Source organism: Clinocottus analis, unplaced genomic scaffold, assembly GCF_023055335.1.
Source record: "Clinocottus analis isolate CAN_PGR_092001 unplaced genomic scaffold, fCliAna1.0.p SCAF_24, whole genome shotgun sequence".
NCBI classification, from domain to species: Eukaryota; Metazoa; Chordata; class Actinopteri; order Perciformes; family Cottidae; genus Clinocottus; species Clinocottus analis.
This window is the reverse complement of record NW_027175976.1, coordinates 5,857,112-5,878,497: the sequence shown is the minus strand read 5'-3', so window position 1 is coordinate 5,878,497 and position 21,386 is coordinate 5,857,112. Positions and strand designations below refer to the sequence as shown.

The following is a 21,386-nucleotide window of genomic DNA, read 5'->3' as shown; positions in this document are numbered from 1 at the left end:
CTTGTTCTTTCTTCGACCCTTCAGGTGGACGAGAATAACCAAGATCGTTTCCTCCGGCAGGTTGCTCCATCCATCTCCACCACTTATTCCCGCTGAGTGCTCCACACCTGAGCGTCTCTGCACTCACCTGCTAACAGAGCAGATGGACGAAAGGCCTCAAAATATCTTTGTCTTTATCTTTAAATACACATCTCCTGCTGTTGAACTCGTGTACGTGGGGGTCCACATATAAACCACTTTGTTCACTAGCTCCGGATGAATCCCTTCAGACAGCCTCATGGTCCAGTAGAGGCATGTGATAATCAGAGTCCCATGCAGAAACGATACAAATGTCAACAGATAAATGGAAATGACCCACTTTGTTTCATGGACTTATGCTTTCACGTGTTCAGAGACACTTTGATGTGGTGGATTACCAAACTTTAAAGTGAGGATTACGCTTTCTTTCTTTCCCTTTCTTGCCGGCAGCATGGTCGGACAGTCGACCACCACTTTGGTCCAGACTGAAGCAACATATTATATCCATGGTTCTTCTGAAATTTGAAATAGAACAGATTGTTTCAGGGTTTTCTTGAGTGCATTTTCCGTGTTATGTGTTATATTTATAGACATTTTTGCTCTGATTGGATCCAGTTGCTAAATGGGAGGGAAAAGACATTCAGATGAAGGAATATAATGCCCGAGTGACCCGGCAGTTTTACCAGCAGATTAAACTCTCAGATAGCCGAGCTGTGCTCCTCACTGGACTCTGAACAATAAAAACTGAAGTGCAGTCTGTTCAGAACAATGATGGGAGAACCAACTGGTTTTAAAATGTGACCGTTAGGATCAGAATATAATCTGAACCAGTGCTTTTGTGAATGTGTGACGGGCCAAGTATATAAACTGTGGATTTGCTAAAGTTTGGGCCGTGTGTGGGATATCTGTGGGCTTGTATGCAAGTTTAAATGATAATAGATGAGCTGTTTCTTTTGACATTTTCCCTCCAAACCAGCCCAACAGCTGATTCACATGAATAAATAACTCCCTCCATAGATAGGTAACTTTGTTGGTTACATTTAAGGACTACTCAATCCTCCCCTCCTTCCACCAGGTGCTTCTATTGCCTCTATTATTCATCAAGAAAGGTCTCTTGACCGACCCACATGAAAAATAGAAACATGATCACCACGCATACAGGACAAAATGGTGGACCTGATTCCTGACTTCTCGAGAGAAACGTCAATTATTAAAGAGTTGAAGGAGGCGGAGAGGTAAAGTCACTAAAATAAAGCACCTTGTAACCTTGTCTTCCTGATTCTGCATCAGTCAAACCTCTGAAAAGGTGAAAAAACATCTTTTTGGCTTCTCGATTGTGAATATTTTCAGTTTTTCCCTGTTGGAAAGTGCAATCAGAGGTATAGCTTTAATTAATTTAGTATCATTTATATTGATTTTATACACTACCAGTAGTCTACATCCAAACACATTTAATGCAAAGATTCTTCGGAGAGTTAAAGCTGCTGTACAGCCGTTCAATATTTTTGAAGAATTACGATATTAAGTGTTTGCGTTTGTGTATTGTTGTTTTTAAGGTCGCTAAGCTTTTAGCAAAGATCACCATGATATTGGCACCAAAGTTGATTTATTCTTTTTTTTTTTTTACAGTGTACATTATACAAAAATATAGAGTACCAAAAGTTCACAGTGTCCAAAAGGCAGTGTTAAGTCAAATTCACATTATATTATAATAGCAGATGCATATTATAATATAATAGCAGATAATAGCAGAGGTGCATTCTGGGAACACAACAAATCAATTTAGGGATCCGCTGACGAAGGTCTTCAAATACAAAACTCAACCTTCTTCCTGTCACAGCAGAGGGTGACGACGCCCCTTTAAAATGAATATTCCCATCGACCGGGCCAAATACACACACATATTTGTACAGTTTACACAAACATGGACTGTATCACTCATGGAAGGGAGTCGGCGCATGCAGTCACCTAGCACCTAAAGGTGGACATGTATCATCAGGGCAGTTTGTTGCATGCTACATAACACTGCAATGTGGTCAGAAATATTTACATTTTAGGAACTCAAGATATGCAGAATACATTTTACAGCATGGAGCAACTTAAATGTTAACAATCCTGTACTGCGTGATGAGGCTTTCTTTAACAGTCAAACTTGTGGACATTTTCTGCATCTGTAATTTCAGAATAATTCCCAAGATGTTTCCCAGCAAACATAATTTGTCACTTAAAACAGAGCTGGTGTGCAAATATATTGAAGCACTTTAGTCAAATGTATCGACAGTTACGCATATTTTACATTCATGGAGAATAACAACGCTAATAGTAAAGAAACAAATGGTTTAAATTCATTTACTACCGCCGTTTATTCTACCACATCACATACAGTGTTTCTTCCAGGATACTTCTTAGAAATTAATCTGACATGACTGACCCCTCAGAAAGCATCGCAGAATGTGTCAATCAAAGGAAGCATTTGAACACTCCTGCAAGCATAATGCCTTCATAATCCACAGAAATGTGAAAAACATATTGGTACAAGCACCGGTAACGTTACCTCGTACAGGACGCCGTTCACTCGCATTCACATCTACGGGCAATCATCGTAACTATTCACCTCACCTGCATGTTTTTAATAATAATATCGTGTTCTCTCCAAATGTACACCTTATTATTTGTATTGAGAAATGTAAGAAAAAACATTGTTATAATCCAACATGCTTTATAATTGAAAAAACTGTGTTATTTATCATTTGGGCAGCCATTGTTTCCCATTAATTTCAGTAAACTACAATAGCAGGTACCTGTGAAGTTTGAGGCTGATTTATGGTGAGAGGCTCTGAAAATAGCTGGATCATATTTTTTGGTGATTTATGAAACAATAACCTTAAAGTAATAACATCCAGAAGATACGAGCGTGACTGCCAAAAGAACATGCTCCGTATGTTTAGAAGATGAAATAATTCTGTTTCAGCAGATGCGGATACGAATGCACTGAAATCAGTGAACACAACTACAATAATTCATCGAACCTGCTGGCGGAAAAGCCAACGAACGCTTATGTTTAATAATGTACAGTACAAAGTGAGGCGTGTCCTCGTCAGTGTTGTTTACAATTAAAGCAAATAAGCCAGAAATCTGTACGTTCATTTCTTTGCTTCATTCACACAGTGAGGGATGTTTTTTTTTTTTACAATTTGTCTGTTTTTTTAATTTTTGATCACAGATATCAGTCCTAACTGATGTCCAATAACATATTTTACAGTATCAGTGAGTCCGCTGCACCCACCTGCCCGCTGAGAAGGAGGAAAAGGAAAATCCCCAAAAGATGAACCAGCGGATGAGTCTCTTCTCAGGTACACACATAGTCCAAGAAGTCTCCTGCACCTGAAGGCCTGGACGTCTGGTCCTGACGGTGTTCACGACCAGAGCACCTCAGGGTGGTTTCAGGACACAAACCTGGAGAGGTTAAGGCTGCTTGAGCACCTCTCGCGGTGTTTAAAGGCGAGCATGTGCCTCTGGAGTCTCGTCATTGTGGCGCACCCACAGACGCGGCCCAGAAATTCTGACAACAAATGTTCGCAGCTCCTTGATGATGGTTGGCTCATTGTGCCGCCTCAGACAAAAGAAGCAGTCCCATTTTTGAAGAATGGGAGAGAGCAACAAGCCTGCCAGCTTCCACCGGAGACTTTGGAAGTGTGAAAAACAGTTATTTAAAAAAAAGAAAGAAAAAGAAATAGGACTCAACTAAAAGGAGACTCAAGGTGCAGTCAAATGAGCTCAAACGTCTCTGAATATTCACGCCTGTAGAAATGATCTATTGAACCATGTGTTTCCAGTTTCAGTGTGCCCTCAGGCCGACCCCTGCACACTGTGTTCAACTTTATCTTGTGAATTTACACATTTTTCTGTAGAATGATACACTGCTGCAGTTTATATTCTGGTCGCCTGAAGGCGACGACACAGCGCCAGCTGAAAGTGTCGTGATGCTGCGATAAGGACAGGAACACGATGGCGCGTTTGTATAATAGGTTGTACAGTATGTGGTGCACATGGTGCATGCTCTAACCTTAACGTTCTTTGCATGCCGAAGCAACTCACGAATGAAAAAAATGCAGATATGATGTGAAGGGAAGAGATGCTGCTGCACAATTCTTTAAAGAATGTCATTTTTTGTTTCTGCCGGCACCGAAAACCGAATAAAGGTGTGATTTGGGTGAACAGTCTTTAAGATCTCACTGAACTGGAACATGAGTTTGTCGTTTACTTTGATCTCGACCGACAGGGCAATCTGTCAAAATCTGCTCTCTTGTTTTTTTTTGGAATGAGGAAACACGTTATTTGGGTGAGCGAAGAGGATCGGTCTGTTTTTTCGAGCCGGACCTCCTCTCAGCTGTGCATGTAGGTCCTGCAGGGGGAGTCTGGGTGGAAGTCGTACTTGCCCATGCTGGGAGGGTAGTAGGTGGTGGTGAACATGTTGCTGGAGGGCAGCGGGGAGGGGAAGTGGTTGCACGTCTCGTCGTTGACGTGGAGGTTGTTCTTGTTTAGCGTCTGCCGTGGGGAGACATGAAGAAAGTCAGATGCGGGTGACAATACCTCGAGTGCAGGTGTCTCACCACACGGCTGACCCACCTTGAACTCCATGGGGATGTACTTCTCATTCTTTGGCGTGGCGTTGCCCTGCTTGTTGTAGGTGAGGTGGTTGGGTGTGCTGGGGTGGATGACAGCGGACTCTGCTGACGGCCGGTTGGCTTGGTGGCAGTAGGTGAAGGCCAGTGCTGACAGTAAAGCGGCTGCAAAGAAACTGGCCGAGCCCACGGCTACTAACTGGAACAGACTAAACGCTGGGAACAGAAGGGAAGACGGTAAAGAGGGACGACGAGGCTAATGTTAATCCTCCCTTTAGATTTGTATATGTATTGTGTACAGTGGGAGTGGGGTAAACGTTGGTATTCCTCAAGGGAAAGTTCAAAAAGTTCAGTGTTCAGCGGGTCCAGACTATTATTTAAAGAATCATCCAACTCCACCAACTATCATTGCAGTGCAGCCAGTAAATGATAAGATGTCTTGCCTTAGATTAAAGTCGAGGAAAGACACTCTACAGACTGTCATCGCCACCCTGAGGCGCTGCCGCCAGTGAGGCAGGACAGGACGGACCTTAATCCCACTGGGACTTGATGTCACAATCTGGCCGCCATCGAACTTCATCAAAACCCCAATGCCAACAGTCTTGGCTCAATCCCACGTTGCATTGGGGAAAAACTCTCAAGCAAAAGTCAATATGCGACCAACTGTTTGGTGCACAGCAGCTGAAGAAGAAAGCCAATAACTTTGTAACTTTCAACATGTAGCAGCACCAAGTTATTACATGTTATAGATTTAAATTTAACCAAACTGATATTGATTTTTGTGGCTGCAACAGGAGACTGAAGGCTAGGAACCGGCACAATTCAAGTGGGAATTGATGAGGCGTGTCTGGGGTGTGTAATCATTACATCCCGGGCCGACGCCTATCAAGTGTAATCATTTTGCAGAGACTGAAAAGAGAGACATCACTTGTTTTCACTCACTTCCACAGCTCTCATCCTCCTGTCCGGGTAAAATAACTGGAGAGAGACAGACAATAAAGAGAGACGGGGGAGAAAAAAAACATAATTTCAGTGAATTCAAATCACTCCAGCTCCAAAAGATCAAAGAAAAAAAAGACAAAGGCTTCGCTGTTCTCCAGAAAGACAGGATGCTGACATCTCTATTAGTTCATCTTTTTAATTTCTACACAGAGTGAACAAGTCAGCACTTACTGTGTGCGATTAAACTTTGGGATCTGGATTTTTATATCAGCAGCATTTTGCGGCAATTATACGATGTGCAGCAAATGTGTCGCAGCAATTTTGTTCACAAAAGCTGGTGCTCACCTGGCACCTCGTGAGGCTGGCAGGGCCGGGACTGGGTGACGTTACCCTGGCAGAGGGTGGCCTCGGCCCGCTGGTCCTCACCACAGCGCCGCGTGTGATGCTGCAGACCCTCCTCATCACAGTCGCCCCACGCTGTCCATTCACCCCAATCTGAGGACGCGGGGACAGAAATAATGAAGGCTTGAGACTGAAAAAGCAGTTGGTTTTCTGTCACTTTGTGTTAATAATAAAGCTTGTTTTATTCAAGCACATCATGGACAAATATGCCAAATATGTAAAGAAAAGATGCTCTGCAATCTCAAAAATAGCTTGTGTGAGGTAAATATGTACGATGCATTAAACGCTGACGCTTTGGGTTATGCCATTGCGTCCTAATCTTCTTGTTTTATTCCCTGCGTTATCGACGCATCAGCAGCATTATTAAATATCTCCACTCCAAAAGAAATCCCCCCAAAATAAAAGAAATAAACAGTAGAATGTAATTGAATTATGCAACCAGACCCACTCCATGTCCTTGTCCTCGTAAGAGCTCAAGGACTGCAGTAGCAGATGTTTTTAAAACTTCTCTTGAAGTGGTCCATGGGATGTCTAAGTCCTGTTACGGCAGAAACTGTGTGGTCGGTCATCGAGTGTGTAGGTTGAGAAATGTTGGCCGCAGGGCTTTGGTCGTCATCAGTCAACATCCGGTCACAGTTCTGCCTCCTTGTGTGGCTACGGGGCTTTTCTTTGTTCATGGAACAGAAGCTCACAATAGACCAGAGGTTGATTGCTCCAATTTGTTGTCTTTTTTTGTTGAAAGATAAAACAGAGTAAAGTTTTTTTCTGTTTATTTTTTGGCTTTCATCCATCCAACGCGTGCTGGGACGGGCTCCAACAACCTCAACGGCAAATATTGATTCGCCACTTGCTGTGTGAGATTTCCCATCAGTGTCCATACTAACCACATTATTCAATCGAGGGAGTAAGGCTCAATCAATGGAGTGAACTTATGGTGTAAAGATGAAGATAAATGCATTTCTCGTGTATGCAAAACAGCGAAAAAGAAAGTTGTTTTTCCATCATGTGGCTTTCACATTATGCTGACTTACCTTCACAGGCGTGTGTATTACAGAGCGCCTCCTCGGTGTGCAGGCCGATACAGATGTCTCCTCCACTGGCGGGGGGCGGGTTGCTGCACGTCCGAGTCCGCTGGTAGTGTCCGCCCCCGCAGCTGGACGAGCACTGGGACCAGGAGGACCAGCAGGACCAGGCTCCGCTCACTGGAACGCACACGCGTAATTAACTTTATTGAAGCTTTTCCTGCCATCGCGGCGACAGCGAGCAACCACAACCTCCCGGTCACCTGTGCACGGCTGAGTGTTGCAGTCCTGGTACTCCACCGGGGATCCCACGCAGGCGCTGGGGTTCGTCCTGCCCTCCGCGGCCGAGCAGCTCCGTTTCCGGGTTCGGAAGCCTCGGGAACACTGCTGAGAACAGCTGGACCACGTTTCCCACAATCCCCAGCGCACGCCTTGGGGCTGGGACAAAGTCCGCCCACTAGTCTTCACCAAGTCATCAACCAGAGCTGGAAATACACACAAAAAAACATTAATTTACTTAGAACTGGAATGTAAAACGTGAAACACATCATTGTATCTTTTTACACACACACACACACACACATACAGATATGATTTACATATGAATGAGGAAAACTTCCTGACAGCAGATATATGAAACATGCCCATGATATTTTCACCTTGTCAGCTACCTATTTTGGATTAAATACCTAAACTGATGTGATTTTGTCTTTTTTGTTCCTGTGTTTTCTTGAAGGGAAAGGAAAGTGTTTCCCTCTGACTGGTTCAATGATGTTTAATCAGTCTGCTGATTGATGTCTGCATACAGTTTGGCTACATCCTGCTTTTGAAGAGACCAGCTGTGTTTATTGTGGCAAACTGGGAGCTCTGCCACCAGCAGCTCTCTGCAAAGCCCAACCAGATGCAGCGCTACCCTGCAGGTTTTACTATATTTGACTGGTCTGTAGAGTTAGGCTTCATTTTGTTTCAGACTGGTATAGTCCAAAAATAAAGACTAACCTGAAACGGAAGTTGCCACTACATGTTTGCGGTTCATTCCCGGTACTCACAGTCAGTCTGGCAGGCTCCAGACCCGTCGTTGGGGCAGAACCGGGTCTCCATCTTCTTCTTGCCCAGCTGGAGCTGCTGGGGGTCCGGGAGCAGCGCCCGGCAGGTGTACCTGAATCTCTGCTCTTGCCTGGACCCGTCTTGACTGACGTTGACCGGCATCCACGGGGTCCAGGGGGTGTTGCGGCGCACCTCAGGGCAGGCCTCCAGGTTACAGGCCTTATACTCCTGGAGAACACGAAGGAGGAAGCGGATCACCATGAAAGCAGAAGAAACAGCTACTTCTGTCTGTTCGACTGCTTTTCTTTACCTCCCAAAAGATCCGAAAGATTCACTAATCCATTATAAACAGCTTGCAGAGACACACTGCTGCTGAACAACACAAATATTGCAGTTTCAGTCTGGAGGGACCTTATTACGCAGCTAATTACTGTGTTTAATGTTTGTGAAGAGGCAAAGCTTCAGGCGGCACCTCGCTGCAGACACACAGTGACTTCTCCCGGGGAGGGGATCCAAGAAGCACAAGTGGCAATGTTTGTTCCCGGGAATCCTGCGAGGGATCGCATTCCTTTTCGCAGCACGAGCAACCACGGCGCGTTGCTCAGGGCTCCTGCGAAGTAGGAGCTGGATTCCTGGAGGGGCGACGTCCACCTGTATGTACGTTACACCCTCGCTGTGAAGCTCCTCACCGGCAGGTGAAAAGAAGCAGCTGTGCTATTCAATTGAGGGAGTAGAAAGGACCCCCGCATAAAAGATTTTTGTCATAAAATTAGAGAGAATAAAAGAAAAAAATCCCATAATCCATCTTGTTACAATTTACTGAGCACATTCATGCTCTCAAGGGGATTTCTCTTTATGCTTTTAATGACCTGTCCTCCAGCAAGTAAAGCATCTATTAATCCAAATATGACTGCCCTAAATAATTTATTCTCTGCAGAGAAACGTGAATGAAAAGTGTGCTTCCTTTAATAAATGTGACTCAACTTATTTATCCGAACGGAAGAGAAGATTTAAACATTTATCTCACAGACTATAATTAAATCTTTACTCAACCACATGAGTGCAGGTTTAGTAGAAAACGGAGCGCAGTATACCTGCACATGAATGTGTGTATGAATCATCAGGGCTCTCTTTTAGCTTTCTTTATAGCTGAAGCTAATCAACTCAGTGTCGCTGGAACACCTTTAACCTGATTTGTTTAATAAGCAGGTACTACAGTACCATCGAACATCCGGGACAGCTGCTGCCATTCTCACAGGTCCTGGTCCTGGAGTGGACCCCCCCTCCACATTCAGCACTGCAGTGAGCCCAGGGGCCCCAGGCCGTCCACGACACCGGCAGGGGACACGGCTTCTTCTCGTTGCACAGCCTGGGAACACAGTGACGCCGGGGGTCATTCTCGACCCTCCTGGCCGCAGAAACAGGGGGGAAACGGGTGCCTCTCACCTCTCCTCTCGACCCTGGCCGACACAGATTCGACCGCCGTGGCGAGGCGAGGGGTTGTTGCAGGACCGCTGCCTCACTTCGAAGCCGATGCCACAGCTGCTGCTGCACTGGCCCCACGAGGACCAGGGAGTCCAGCCGCCGTTCCTGAGGAACAGAACCGGGAATCCATTTGTTTTGTGGTCACAGAGATGAGCTGCAATCTCAGCAAGCTTGCTCACAGCACTCCTGAAGAGGTAATTCAAGGATGAAGAAGTACGGCTGTAGTGATTTTAACCATCTTTAGATTCAGTAAGCCATCTAACTGATCTGTGAGGTAGTGGAGATCTGCGTGACGAGGCTGCACCTGGAACAGTTTGCCACCTGGATGGTCGGGCCGTTACAGTCGACCCCGCCGCACCGGGCCAGAGGTCCGTCGCAGGAGCGGGACCGGCACACGCAGCTGCTGACGGAGCCCTCGCCGTCGTCGTGGTTGCAGGGCTGCCACGGCGCCCACGTGCCAAAACCGCCGTCCTGCGTCAGGTTCCTCACCTCCAGAGATGATTTAAGGGGATTAATGTCCACACCAATAAGTCACATTTGGCTAAATGCACCAAAGCTACCGCTTGATGCCCTGCAGTTGTAAATATTCCCGTATTATTATTACCACAAATGCAAACAAATGATAAAAAGTGTAAAAGTAATCACAAATGAATAGATAGATTACTCACAGTGTTGTTGTTTTGTGTTATTATTGACAATAACCCCATATAAGTCCAAGAAGAAGCAATGCTACTGAGACATTTCTCACACAGGAACTTCTCCTGAACTCTCTACAGAGAGCTAATGATTTATTTACAGTAAAGACCAATACACCAGACTGACTGTGGTTGTCTTACTGGGCACTCAGTGATGTTTTGGGTCCACTGGTTCATGTTGGAGCTCTCCTCGATGGTGGTGCAGCGCTTCTGTTTGTGATCCCAGCCGCAGTACGGGTCCCGAGCTTCCATGCACTGACTGGTATGAACGCAGACAACTCGTCAGTCGGTATTGCAGCTGCAGATTTCTCAGAACAGTCTTGCAGATTTCTTACTGAGTGGTTGGTCAGCAGGATGTCTTCAGATAATAGTTTTCTCTGTATTTAAGGACTTCTATTGTGTTTTCAAATAGAGCCTGCTGGAAGGAGTGATGCTGAGGCAGCATAGAATATTCTGTGAGGTTGTTAACACATTTATTAAATGACCAAAGAAATATGGACCGACAGATCAGAAGCAGTGTCTTAACAGGGAAAATAAACCGAGCTCTTAGCATAATCCCATTTGTCAGCGCATTATGCGGGCCTACTTGGCCACCAACACGTGTTTGTCTCTTTAATGACATTAAGTTCATTAATCTTTTTAAAGTATTTTCAAGTCAAGTTCTAAAATTTGCCAGCGGCAGCAGCAACAAACCCTCAAATTGAGCCGGCTTCTAGATTTATTAGAGCTGCACTGTATTGTATCTTTGTTGTTATAATCCTAGCTCACGTTTCCTTGTATTCTGACCCAATACAAAACAAAACTAAAGCCTGTGAATTAGCCTTGAGGGTCTCTTGGATCTTACCTTTCAGATGGATAGCTGGAGCAGCGCTCCAAGGGAATCTTCAGCAGTCTGTCATCAAGCCCAACAATCAAAGATCTGTCATTGTGAAGGATTTGCAGGCTCCTGATTGGTCCAATTTGCCCTTGAGGGAAGAGCCTGAGCTCCTCCAGGTAGCAGCCCTGAAGGCTTTTATTGGTTGTGGAGAGGGCCTTCAGGATGGTGCCATATTCTGATCGGACAAGATTAACAACATCTGTTCTTCATCAAGTTTCACCATATTCATTTTAAATCAGTACTACAATCGTCCTTTTTTTTTTGCCCCAGCTGTCTACCCTCTCTCTCTCACCAGTGCCGATGTACATGACGTGGAAGAGGGTGTCTCGGCCCTGAACGATGTCCACCACCAGCTTGGAGAAGCGCAGGTTGTCCTGGGTGAGCAGAGGGTTGACGGTGATGGGCTGGACCACATCGTTCATGAGGAAGAGTCGCTGGGCGTCCTGGAGGCTGCGCTCCGTCAGGTTCCCACCGGGGCCTCCCTCCTCCAGCGTGCCGCACTGAGGGACGAGAGTTAAGAACGTTGGCCGGTGGGTTTAAAAACGGGTTTCTGAGTCTGCAGCAGCTAATTTTACCACAAGCTCCAAACAATGCAGTGCAACCGAGCTCGTGAATGAACTTCGTTTTGCAACGTTTTAGTCAAACCTTCTTCCACGAGAAAGCCATTACTAGCCATTATGTAGTATAAGTATATGTTAAATACATGCAAATCTGAAAACCTAGTGCATATGAAATGCAGAGATTACATAAACTGAAATGTCACTGAAGCATTTTGTACACGAGTTGGGAGAAACGCCAAGCACTTATTGTTATGAGTATACTTGATGGAGGGAGCTTGAATTTCTCTGTACTTGGCACAGCATGATGGAGTGAAGTGTCACTCTTTTGAGAAAAAGACTGGGACATAATGGGAGGACACAACTCCTCATCAAGTTGTCAGAGAACAGCTTTGTGGATCCAGTGTCTCTCAATGTGGGGACTTACCTGGAAATTGGGAATGGGGTTCGGGGTGGAGAGCCAGGCAGTGCGGGGGTTCTCCTGGTAGCGAAAGGGGCCATTGAAGGCCTGCGTGATGGAGCTCAGGTTGAAGGCACAGACAGCAGATGCTGATATGCTGTTCCTGGAGGAGGGGAGGATGTGAGCACAGTCAGAGCTCAGCAAGTCAGTGAGGAAAAAAGCAAGATTGAGAGAAAGAGAATTAATCATAATTATAGTTATCAACAAAGTATGAAAGGAATAAAATAGAATACAGACAAAAAAATAATTGTCCACAACATCTCAAAAGAAAACACTGTGAGGTTTACTGTACTTTAAACATACAAACACACTATCAACTAGTGGCAATGATGCTTTGAATAAAATATCCAACCAACATATTCATACAAATGCTGCTTACAAATGAATATAAATAAAATCCAGTTATATAATATATGATTACATAATGCTTGAGTTTTCATGAAAGAGGACATAAAAGACCTGAACTACTTATATGTGGAAAATAAGTATATTTAAAGAAAAAAAGATGTCAAACCAATGTTGAAAATCCAATTAAAAAGATTTAAAGTAAGGGACATCGTAAAAGAATAACTAAATACATTTTTCCTTTAAACAGATTCAGGTAGAGGCCTTGAATGTGACGGGTACAAGATGTCAGAACGGATCCTATGAGCAGGTTTTAGCACTAAAATGCATTTGATGAGCTATTCTATACTTGTATGTATAAGTGTAGTATTATTTCACTGGGCTTAGAGAGTTCCCATGAGGTTTTCAAGGATGCTGCACCTTGCAAGAATAAATACATGTTTAATGTTCATGCGGGCTATTAGTATCCTCAGTAGAACATATCAGCACAAGCCTTCAAACACCAGTTTATAGAAGAGGAGTTTCCATCACGTTATGGATGAGCGTGACTCACACATTCGTGGTGAAGATGCCGTAGATCAGGTCCTGCTCCGGTAAGTAAAACGTGCTCTGCAGCTCGTTGTAGTAAAAGGGGATTTCTCCGGAGCGTGAGCAGTTGAGTCGGGCCTTCATGAAGGTGGTCCAGGTGTCCTCCAGAAGGAACCGTCCGCCCATGTCGTTCTTACAAACCCGCGCCACGCGAGAGAACACGACCTTGCCGCAGTCGTTCTCCACCGCCGTTTCCCTCAGGAAGAAGTAGGCGAACCGTCCGATCTCGTAAACAGACACGAAGTGAGGCTCTGGGAGACAGGTGAAGAGACAGGTGAAGAGACAGGTGAAGAGACAGGTGGGAGACGTGAGGATCCGCAGACAGAGACTCGGGGTCCATGTGACGGGCGGAGACCGCTCAGCGCGCCGGTTTCTTTACCGTTGAGCCACTTGGAGTTGTACTGGGCGGTGCGCAGCGGCGGCAGGTTCCCCAGGCTCCTGTAGATGACGGGGTCCCGTCCCGAGAAGTCGATCACCGTGGCGGCGTACAGCTCGCCTCGCTCCGTCACCATGGCGGTGGAGTTGTGGCGCGGGTCGTAGGGACAGCGGGCGACGCCGTTCACCGTGTCCAACACCCGGCTGAAGTTACCGATCTGACGGGAAGGGAAACAGGTGGAAACACATCTGCATTCACAACAGAATCAAAGAAGAACCTCTTTTATCGGGCTGCAATGATGATTAAACCAATCAACCATCAAGTTTCTGCTGTACTTCATCACATCCACTCTTGATGGCGTACCAACCTGCCTGGTGATGCAGACCGGGGTGAAAGCGTTGGTCCCACACGTGAAGAGCGTCCTCCCACTTATCAGCAGCACCCGGATGTAGTTTTGGCACTCCTCCTGCAGACAAACAGCACAACTCAGTTCTGATAGTCGCCCATCAAACGTGAGGGGTGACTTCTGTATGATGGGACACACTACCTCCGTCTTCCCCTTGCTCTGACAAGAGCGCTTTGTGTCTTCATCGGGCGCCCATTCCATCCCCTGGGGGACAAAACAATCAATAATTATTGAGGTTAGTTACGTCCAAATGATCAGCGCAGACGGGAGTTTAGGAAGTCTTCATGCAACGTGTAATATTTACATCTGTAGACACAAGACTGTGTGCAAAATGTAAAGGAATAGTTACACATGTTGAGGTATACGCTCATTTGCTTTGTGGCTGAGAGTAAAGAGAAAATACACTAATAAATACACAATGATTAATTTTGTAATAATTATTGTAATATGTGATTTCTCAAAATGTAAATAGTATCTAAAACATTTTAATCCATTTAAAATACCAGTATGAAATATGAATTGCACTAAAAGCATCTCTTTAAGGTACGCTCTGGGCTCACGTTACCTGTATGAGCGAAGCGTTGCTCAAACTCAGTCTGAACAGGAAGTTTCTGTAAAAGAGAGGTTTAATGTCAAGCAGCGGACACACACAGACACACACACACAGACACACACACTGCAGAGGGTTTAACATGCCAGTTCAAGGAATGCAACGTCACATTACACATTGTACGCTATTTGATGGTGTTGCTTTAAGTTGCTCGTCACCTTGCTCCCACAATGAGCTGGTTGCTGCTCAGGTCCAGCGCCAGCTGGGAGAAGTCCTTCACCCCCGGATGGGAGAACTCAAACATCCACGGCCTCAACGCTGGACAGGAGAAGAGGAACGGGAAGAGGAGACATGACAGAGTGCAGAGCCGTAACATGAAGTGCGTGGGAACCCTTCCTCATCGAATGCAACCTGGCTTCAGCTTCAGTGTTTTTACTGATGTGTCACATTTCTCTCCAGTGAATCATCAGTCTGACGGCTCTGACATCTCCCATGAGGCTTTGCAACCACACAGTGCGAAGCTTCAACCGTCCAGACAAAAGATGTGGATTTGATTTAAAAAATTGGGCGGAATATAATTAGAGTCGTGAGGGCTGGTGGCAAAAATGTATCAAGGCGACAAACAATCAGAAAACACAACAATGTGAGAGTAAACAGAGGCGGACGCTGATATTTCATAGCGGATAGTTCTTCATGCTTATTGAGCGCTGCATTGTAAAAAAAAATCCATCAGCCAAACCAGCTGATTAATAAATTAAGTCTGGACTGATTTGATTTTCTTGTGGTCTTAACAAAATGAAAATCAATCGGAGCAAACACAAGTCCACTTGCTTTAGTTGGACTCTTCGTGCGGTGGATTTTATTCATTTATTTTCTTGGCTAGTAGTGGATGAAAGGTGCAGCATAAATAAAGCGTATCACTATAATATATGAAATGAAATGCTCTTGATTTAAAGCCTCTGCCCAGGCAGCAGGACAGCTAACCCTAAAGCTGAACAATAAACAAGCCACCAGCTGTTTTCTCTCCGTCTTTGGGTCAAAGTGAACAAACCAGATAAAGTGCAACAAAACAAATCCATCCCACGAGGTTTTAGAGCAAATAACACGGTGTCGGAACGAACTGGTTCCTTTTAGTGGACGGCCCAGCTTGTGGGGCGGACGTACCCGAAACAATAACAGCACGGTTTGCCAGTCAAAACCCTTTGAGCTGAATGGAAGCCGACATCCTGTCAGAAATAATATCATCAAAGGCCCTTTCACAGTTGTTAGACAGCTGAAGAAGAACATTTAATGAGGCCAAACTGATTCAAAACGTTTATTCCTTTGATATCAACCTTGATGCACACACTTTTAACACCTCCGCGCTGTTACTATCTCTATTTCACTGGTCGGACTGTGATTTAATGTACATATAAACCTCTTCTGAGCTCATTATTTTTGAGTAAATCTTTACAGATCAGCTTCCAGACCATCAAAGCAAGATTCAGCGGGTTTACATATCCGGAAGGTGAGACCGAGACGTGGACCCGTCTCCCTGCCGGAGAGCGGGGGGAGACAGACGCTCACCTGGATACGAGACGACAGGGTGCTCCTTTCTGCTGCAGTCTGCCGGCTTGATGGGAGGCTGCTGGGACAGACACACGGACGCACAGATGACCAGCACGAGGCCACGAGGGGAGAGGGCCCACGCCCCCCGCCCGGACGCAAGCATGGCTACAACCACATCCAGTCTTCTATCAGGTCCTCGGGAAACACCTGATGGGAGGAGGAGACACCTGTTCAAGCACACGGGTGAATTTATACCAGCAAACCAAGCTAATACTAAAACTCAACATCTGTATTTTGGTTTTTAACATCCGTACTGTACATTTCTGCACACCCTTCTGACTCTCTCTGCCCGTCCATCCATCTGAATTAGTTTTGCCAGCCCCCCCACCCCTTCTAACAGCCCAGCGGCGCTCTGCTGGCTCTGTGTGTGTGTGTGTGTGTGTGTGTGTGTGTGTGTGTCCAGCCCTTCAAAGTCAGCGGGACTCGGTCACGGCTAATTCACCTCAAAAGGCCAGAGCCGCCAATCTCTCTAATGCCGACTCTCAGGCCGAGGGCGCCGTCGGCGGGGATCGTTCTGACTGAGGAGAGCTATTCAAAGACGAGCCCGGGCCCGGGGCCGAAAAAAGGGGGTGCGAACTTTGAACTGGGAGCCACATGAAGGGTCTTTGTGTCGACATCAAAATCCATTCATGCACGTCAGATCTGCTCAAAGATGATGATCTGATGATGATGATGATGATGAGCACGGGCCCAGAGTGTCAAATGATACAATAAGCGGATGATTTCAAGCTGTAAGCTGGTGACCATTGAGGATTTACTCCTCAAAGGTCACCAGGTCGAACAACCTGCTGAGAAGTTCCCTCAGTGACGCCAAATAACTCCCACAATGAGGTCAACAGGTAGAATACAGCTGACAAATGGAGCGCTTTTCTCACCACGGTGTCAACATACGGGCATCCGGGTCAAAAGGACGACGTCAACTTCACTGTTGCATCGTAACATTTTAGTTATTTTTAGTATGAGATACACCCAGAAGGGGATGACACGCCCCCACATCCGGCCTGGGGATGGAGAACAGTTGAGGACTCTCCTCCACGGTTTGAAACCCTTGAGGAAATGTTTTGAAGATTACTTAAGATCATAAAAAATGATAAATTTACGTTCGCTTAAAAGTTGTAGGTGGAAAAACTATGAGCAAGATGCCTTAAATGTTGAAGTGACAGTTGAAGTAAGTGAAGAGCTGAAATCAGTTGAGATCAGACTATTAAAGCTGATGAAACTTTGTGTTTTAAGTTTAAAGGGGGAGTCTGGTTACAGATGTCGTAGGAAGCCGTTTGTGGCTCCAAAGGGAGCTTCATAAAGTTTGGTAAATTGCCTCAAGTGAAGTCATTTAAGTCAGTGTCAGCTGGAGATGAAACACACAGGTATGTGGAGTTAGTAAAGTTTGTATAATTGCAAAAGAAAATAGACTTCCTCACAGTTTAGCGGGTTTGTGAAGCTCCGCCCACACCCTTTAACTCTTCGACTATAGTTTCATTGCAGCTCTGGAGAATGGAGGCGGTGAATGTCTGCCTGTCGTCTGCTCACCGGGAGGACTGAATGTGTGCCGAGGCAGAGGTTTTCCGACCTGCTGGGTCTCTCATTGCTGCTTAATGAAGCGACGGGAGCAGAGCCGTCACCGCTGGCCTCGCTTTTGTTCCGCCGCCGCGCTCCTCTCACGTCGCAAAGGCCGGCCAGAGAGAGGCCTAGTGTTCTGGGACTTGTCTATTCAGCACAATGAGGGGGAGCAGCAGCAGACGTCAGTAAGATTCATCAGGGGCGGGAGGAAACGTTCGGATGCAGATTCTCACTCTGTGATCGGCCTCAGCTAAAGACGCAGGCAGCTGATTTCAATACGGTTGTTTTTCATAGGCCTCAAGGGAGGAACACTGAACTACTACAACTAAAAATACTTTGTTTGAGTCAGAGAAAGATTATAGTCAGGTTTAACATTGGCTCTGTTTCCCAGTACATCAGTTCACACCAATCGATCCCATTTGCAAAGACCACATCATTGTTCTTTTAATCGGCAGAAGCCTGCAATGCGCTTCCCGAGTCTGCCAGAAACATACATAAGAAGACGAAGAAGAAAGAATTTGAACAAACAAGCAATGCAGTCAGCTTTATCGGTGATATACGCACTATGAAGCTGACCACGTTGTCCTTTAATGCTTCCAAATGGGGCTTATCACAATGTGTCCTCAGTGAGTTTTGAGTTCTTTCCAATCGGCCAAAACAGCATCAAGATATTTATTTTTATTTTTGGGAGGGAACCAGTGTTGACGGAAAAGTAGGAAGTGAAGGCGAGCGAGCGTTCGAGGCCGCCAGTGTGTCAGAGCATACATTCATTCATGGCGCTGGCCGTGTTGGAAAAACACCATAAAGCCTGAACAACCTGTGAGGAGATTAGAAATACAGAGTGTGTGATTCATGTGACCTGTATGTGTTTGGACTGTGGGAGGAAAAGCACAGGAACACGAACCAGACATGTGACCCCCGCACGGAGAGAAACACTGCCAAGATGTTAACCCTCTTTCATCAGCCGAGCACACAGTTTACGACTTTGTTTCCCCGAATCGCAAAAGCTAGATACGACAGGTGTTTTCTTTCTCTCGCAGCATCTATTGCCGCTGTGTTCGAGTCCCGTCGCTCAGCGTCAGATCAGTCGGCGAAAAACTCAAAGCGTTTCCCGCATTTGCAATAACTTCCATTATGATCCTGACATTTTTGACTCCTCGCTCTGTATTTTTAAGGTAAATGTTATTGTTAAAAATAAATCCGAGCAGCAGAAATGCATTCATAATAAACAAGGGCCTGTTTGAAGGGATTAAAGCTTTAAGGATGATAACACCAAGCTTTTCTGTGCCTCCCAGGACACTGTTATGTTAGCACTAAATACCACATTGCACCACATCATACCGGAAAATGTATCCACCCCTCAGTTACATTTTGGGAATAGAAACCAGAGCAATAGTTACAATCCTCAGGCTACAAATTGTATTATGAATACGATCTATATGCATATCAAATGGCATTTTCTCCACTACAATAAAGTTTATTAAATTGTACTGACACTCGATTGAAATTGGGCCTTTATGTCTTGTGAAACCTTAAAAGGAAGCTACGTTTACATGTGGCCTCAGGTTAAATCTATCTACAGTTCAACCAAACAGAGATTTTTCATCCTCAGATTGAATTATTGACTTTTTCGGGGCCCCGTGGAGGTGAAATTATCCTGTGAGTCACGAGCAAAAAGCAAAAAAATCCAACGACAAAGTTAAACTTCCCATACATCATCTGACGACCCATACTGTACACGATGTGTCGCCTGTTAGACTTCAGAGTTGGGAGGAAAACGTTGAAAATCTCTCTCTTTTCGCATCAGGAAGCTTGACACAGTTACTGATCTAAACATTTTATAGCACGCTTACAACATTTAGATAACAGAGAGCCTCCCTTCTTTATTATTCAAGCACTCTTTGTCTTCAGACGAAGGGAAGCGGCCGATGGGAGCAGCCCTCCCATGGTGTGTGTCACTTGGATACCTTCAACTGTCTGCTTGTATATGAATGAGTTGATGCGGAGGGGAGAGCAAAGCATGGATGAGTCTCTTTTGTGGCCATGTGACCGCTAAGCTCTCTGAAAGTTTGAATACGACAACAGGGCAGCCGTACTGACACTGTGAAGCTGCTGTTTCTTGTTCTGTCAGGATGAGTAAAACCTCTTCAGTCGTTTCTTACAAAACAGCTATTATAGGGACGCATATGCCGGGATCTGGCGACACAAAAACGCACAAACGACCTTAATAACACCTCCAGTCGGATTACACAGGGTACAAAAGGAGCATGCTGAGACACCGGGGCGTACATGTGAAGTGAGCTTCATTAAAGTCTGGACAAAACCTCTTCACCGAGGTTGCCATATGACAGGGAAATTAATTACACGTAATCATTTCCTTATTCAGACGCCTGGTAATTTGTTCCACCACGGCATCAGAAAAGGAGCGAGGCCAGCGTTTGACCTTTGTATATCAGCCTCTTGTCTCAACTCTCTTGTACTTGGACTTCATCCAAATATCATTAAAAGAAACAGTGCATCCCCTCCACACCCACACCGAGGAACCTGCTCCAAATTCCTCCTTCAATAGAAGGGGACTCACAAAACAACAGCTGCAACCGAAAGCAAAGCTCTGAAAATGTCTCCGTCTGATGCGACACACAGTGGCTCACACTTCAGACCTCACCTTGAAAGTTGTAATATTAAAGACCAGGGGAGTCAGTTCGGTTGGAGCAAACGGACACTGAGAGGGCATCCAAAGTCTCTCCATCAAAATATTCAGAGAGGACCATTTCCGAGGCAGTGTTCTCAGCTCCTTCCTACCGGGGTGAATGGCCTCTCTGTGCAACCTGCCAACTATCTGCCAATGGGCGCTCTCTTTTACAAGTGAATAGACTGAGTTTAGCCACAGTTAAAAAGACACACTAACGTGCCATGGCTGCGCCACAATGGCCGCTCGGGTAATTTGCCAAACCTAATGATGCCGGTTTGGCCCCGGCGAGAGGAGGTAGAGAGCAGGAATCCTAAAGAGGCACACAGCTGCACTGATCCCTCTCGCCTCTCGCTTATCTCCGTCTTCCTCTGGGCTCTCAGCGGCAACTCAGTTGCTTTTGCTTTCTGGGAAAAGACACGTATCACCAAATGCATACCTTCTGCGTTCTCTGGAAACGCTCCACCGTCAAGTGGAGATAAGTTTGTTTCCACATTGAAGGAAAGTCCTTAGAAAAACACAGGTCTGATCAACCAAACAGCAGACACACACTCACACACACACACACACACACACACACACACACACACACGGTGAGCAACGAGCTGGTGAACGTGGTACACGTCGTGTATTTCCCTCAGAAGCTGCCAGAGACCAAAACAGAGCTAAAAGGAGAATAAACACTGGAATGGCATTCATCAAGTGGCCAGAAACACGATACAAAGAGAAGAGAGAGAAGCGGAGAGAAGGTTGTATGCTGTCCAGTGGTAACCTTTAACACACAAGTATCACACATTTACCCATTAAAAAAGTATTCATTTACAATTTCATCACTTGTGGTTATCCATTTTAATTCTCTCTCTCTCACACACTCACACACTCACACACACACACACACACACAGTCGGGGGCAGGATGCACTTTTAAAGTAGGGTTACGAATATGGAAGAAGAAGAAGAAGAAGAAGAAGAAGAAGAAGAAGAAGAAGAAGAAGAAGAAGAAGAAGAAGAAGAAGAACACGAACAAGAACAAGAAGAACAAGAACAAAAACAAGAACAAGAAGAACAAAAAGACGAACAAGAACAAGAACAACATGAACAACAACAACAACAAGAAAAACAAAAACAAGAACAAGAA

General features: G+C 45.4%; 1 protein-coding gene across 2 annotated transcripts in view; it reads right to left on the bottom strand.

Annotated features, from left to right (window-relative positions):
* Positions 1-1,618: 1,618 nt before the first annotated feature.
* LOC137793844 (semaphorin-5B-like) overlaps positions 1,619-21,386 on the bottom strand; it is a 28,051-nt gene continuing 8,283 nt past the window's right edge. The window contains exons 3-23 of one of the 2 annotated variants that reach the window (XM_068590197.1): positions 15,962-16,150; positions 14,614-14,713; positions 14,411-14,456; positions 13,987-14,049; positions 13,807-13,905; positions 13,443-13,656; positions 13,029-13,314; positions 12,098-12,233; positions 11,406-11,613; positions 11,081-11,288; positions 10,378-10,495; positions 9,846-10,030; positions 9,503-9,646; positions 9,278-9,425; positions 8,059-8,284; positions 7,273-7,494; positions 7,019-7,189; positions 5,931-6,080; positions 5,586-5,621; positions 4,648-4,859; positions 1,619-4,566 (exon numbers count right to left, since the gene is read on the bottom strand). In XM_068590197.1, the coding sequence (XP_068446298.1) occupies positions 4,405-4,566; positions 4,648-4,859; positions 5,586-5,621; positions 5,931-6,080; positions 7,019-7,189; positions 7,273-7,494; positions 8,059-8,284; positions 9,278-9,425; positions 9,503-9,646; positions 9,846-10,030; positions 10,378-10,495; positions 11,081-11,288; positions 11,406-11,613; positions 12,098-12,233; positions 13,029-13,314; positions 13,443-13,656; positions 13,807-13,905; positions 13,987-14,049; positions 14,411-14,456; positions 14,614-14,713; positions 15,962-16,106 (3,279 nt within the window). In that variant the 5' untranslated portion in view covers positions 16,107-16,150 and the 3' untranslated portion in view covers positions 1,619-4,404. Of the gene's footprint in view, positions 4,567-4,647; positions 4,860-5,585; positions 5,622-5,930; positions 6,081-7,018; positions 7,190-7,272; positions 7,495-8,058; positions 8,285-9,277; positions 9,426-9,502; positions 9,647-9,845; positions 10,031-10,377; positions 10,496-11,080; positions 11,289-11,405; positions 11,614-12,097; positions 12,234-13,028; positions 13,315-13,442; positions 13,657-13,806; positions 14,050-14,410; positions 14,457-14,613; positions 14,714-15,961; positions 16,151-21,386 lie in introns of both variants that reach the window. The other variant, XM_068590194.1, reaches the window with a different exon arrangement.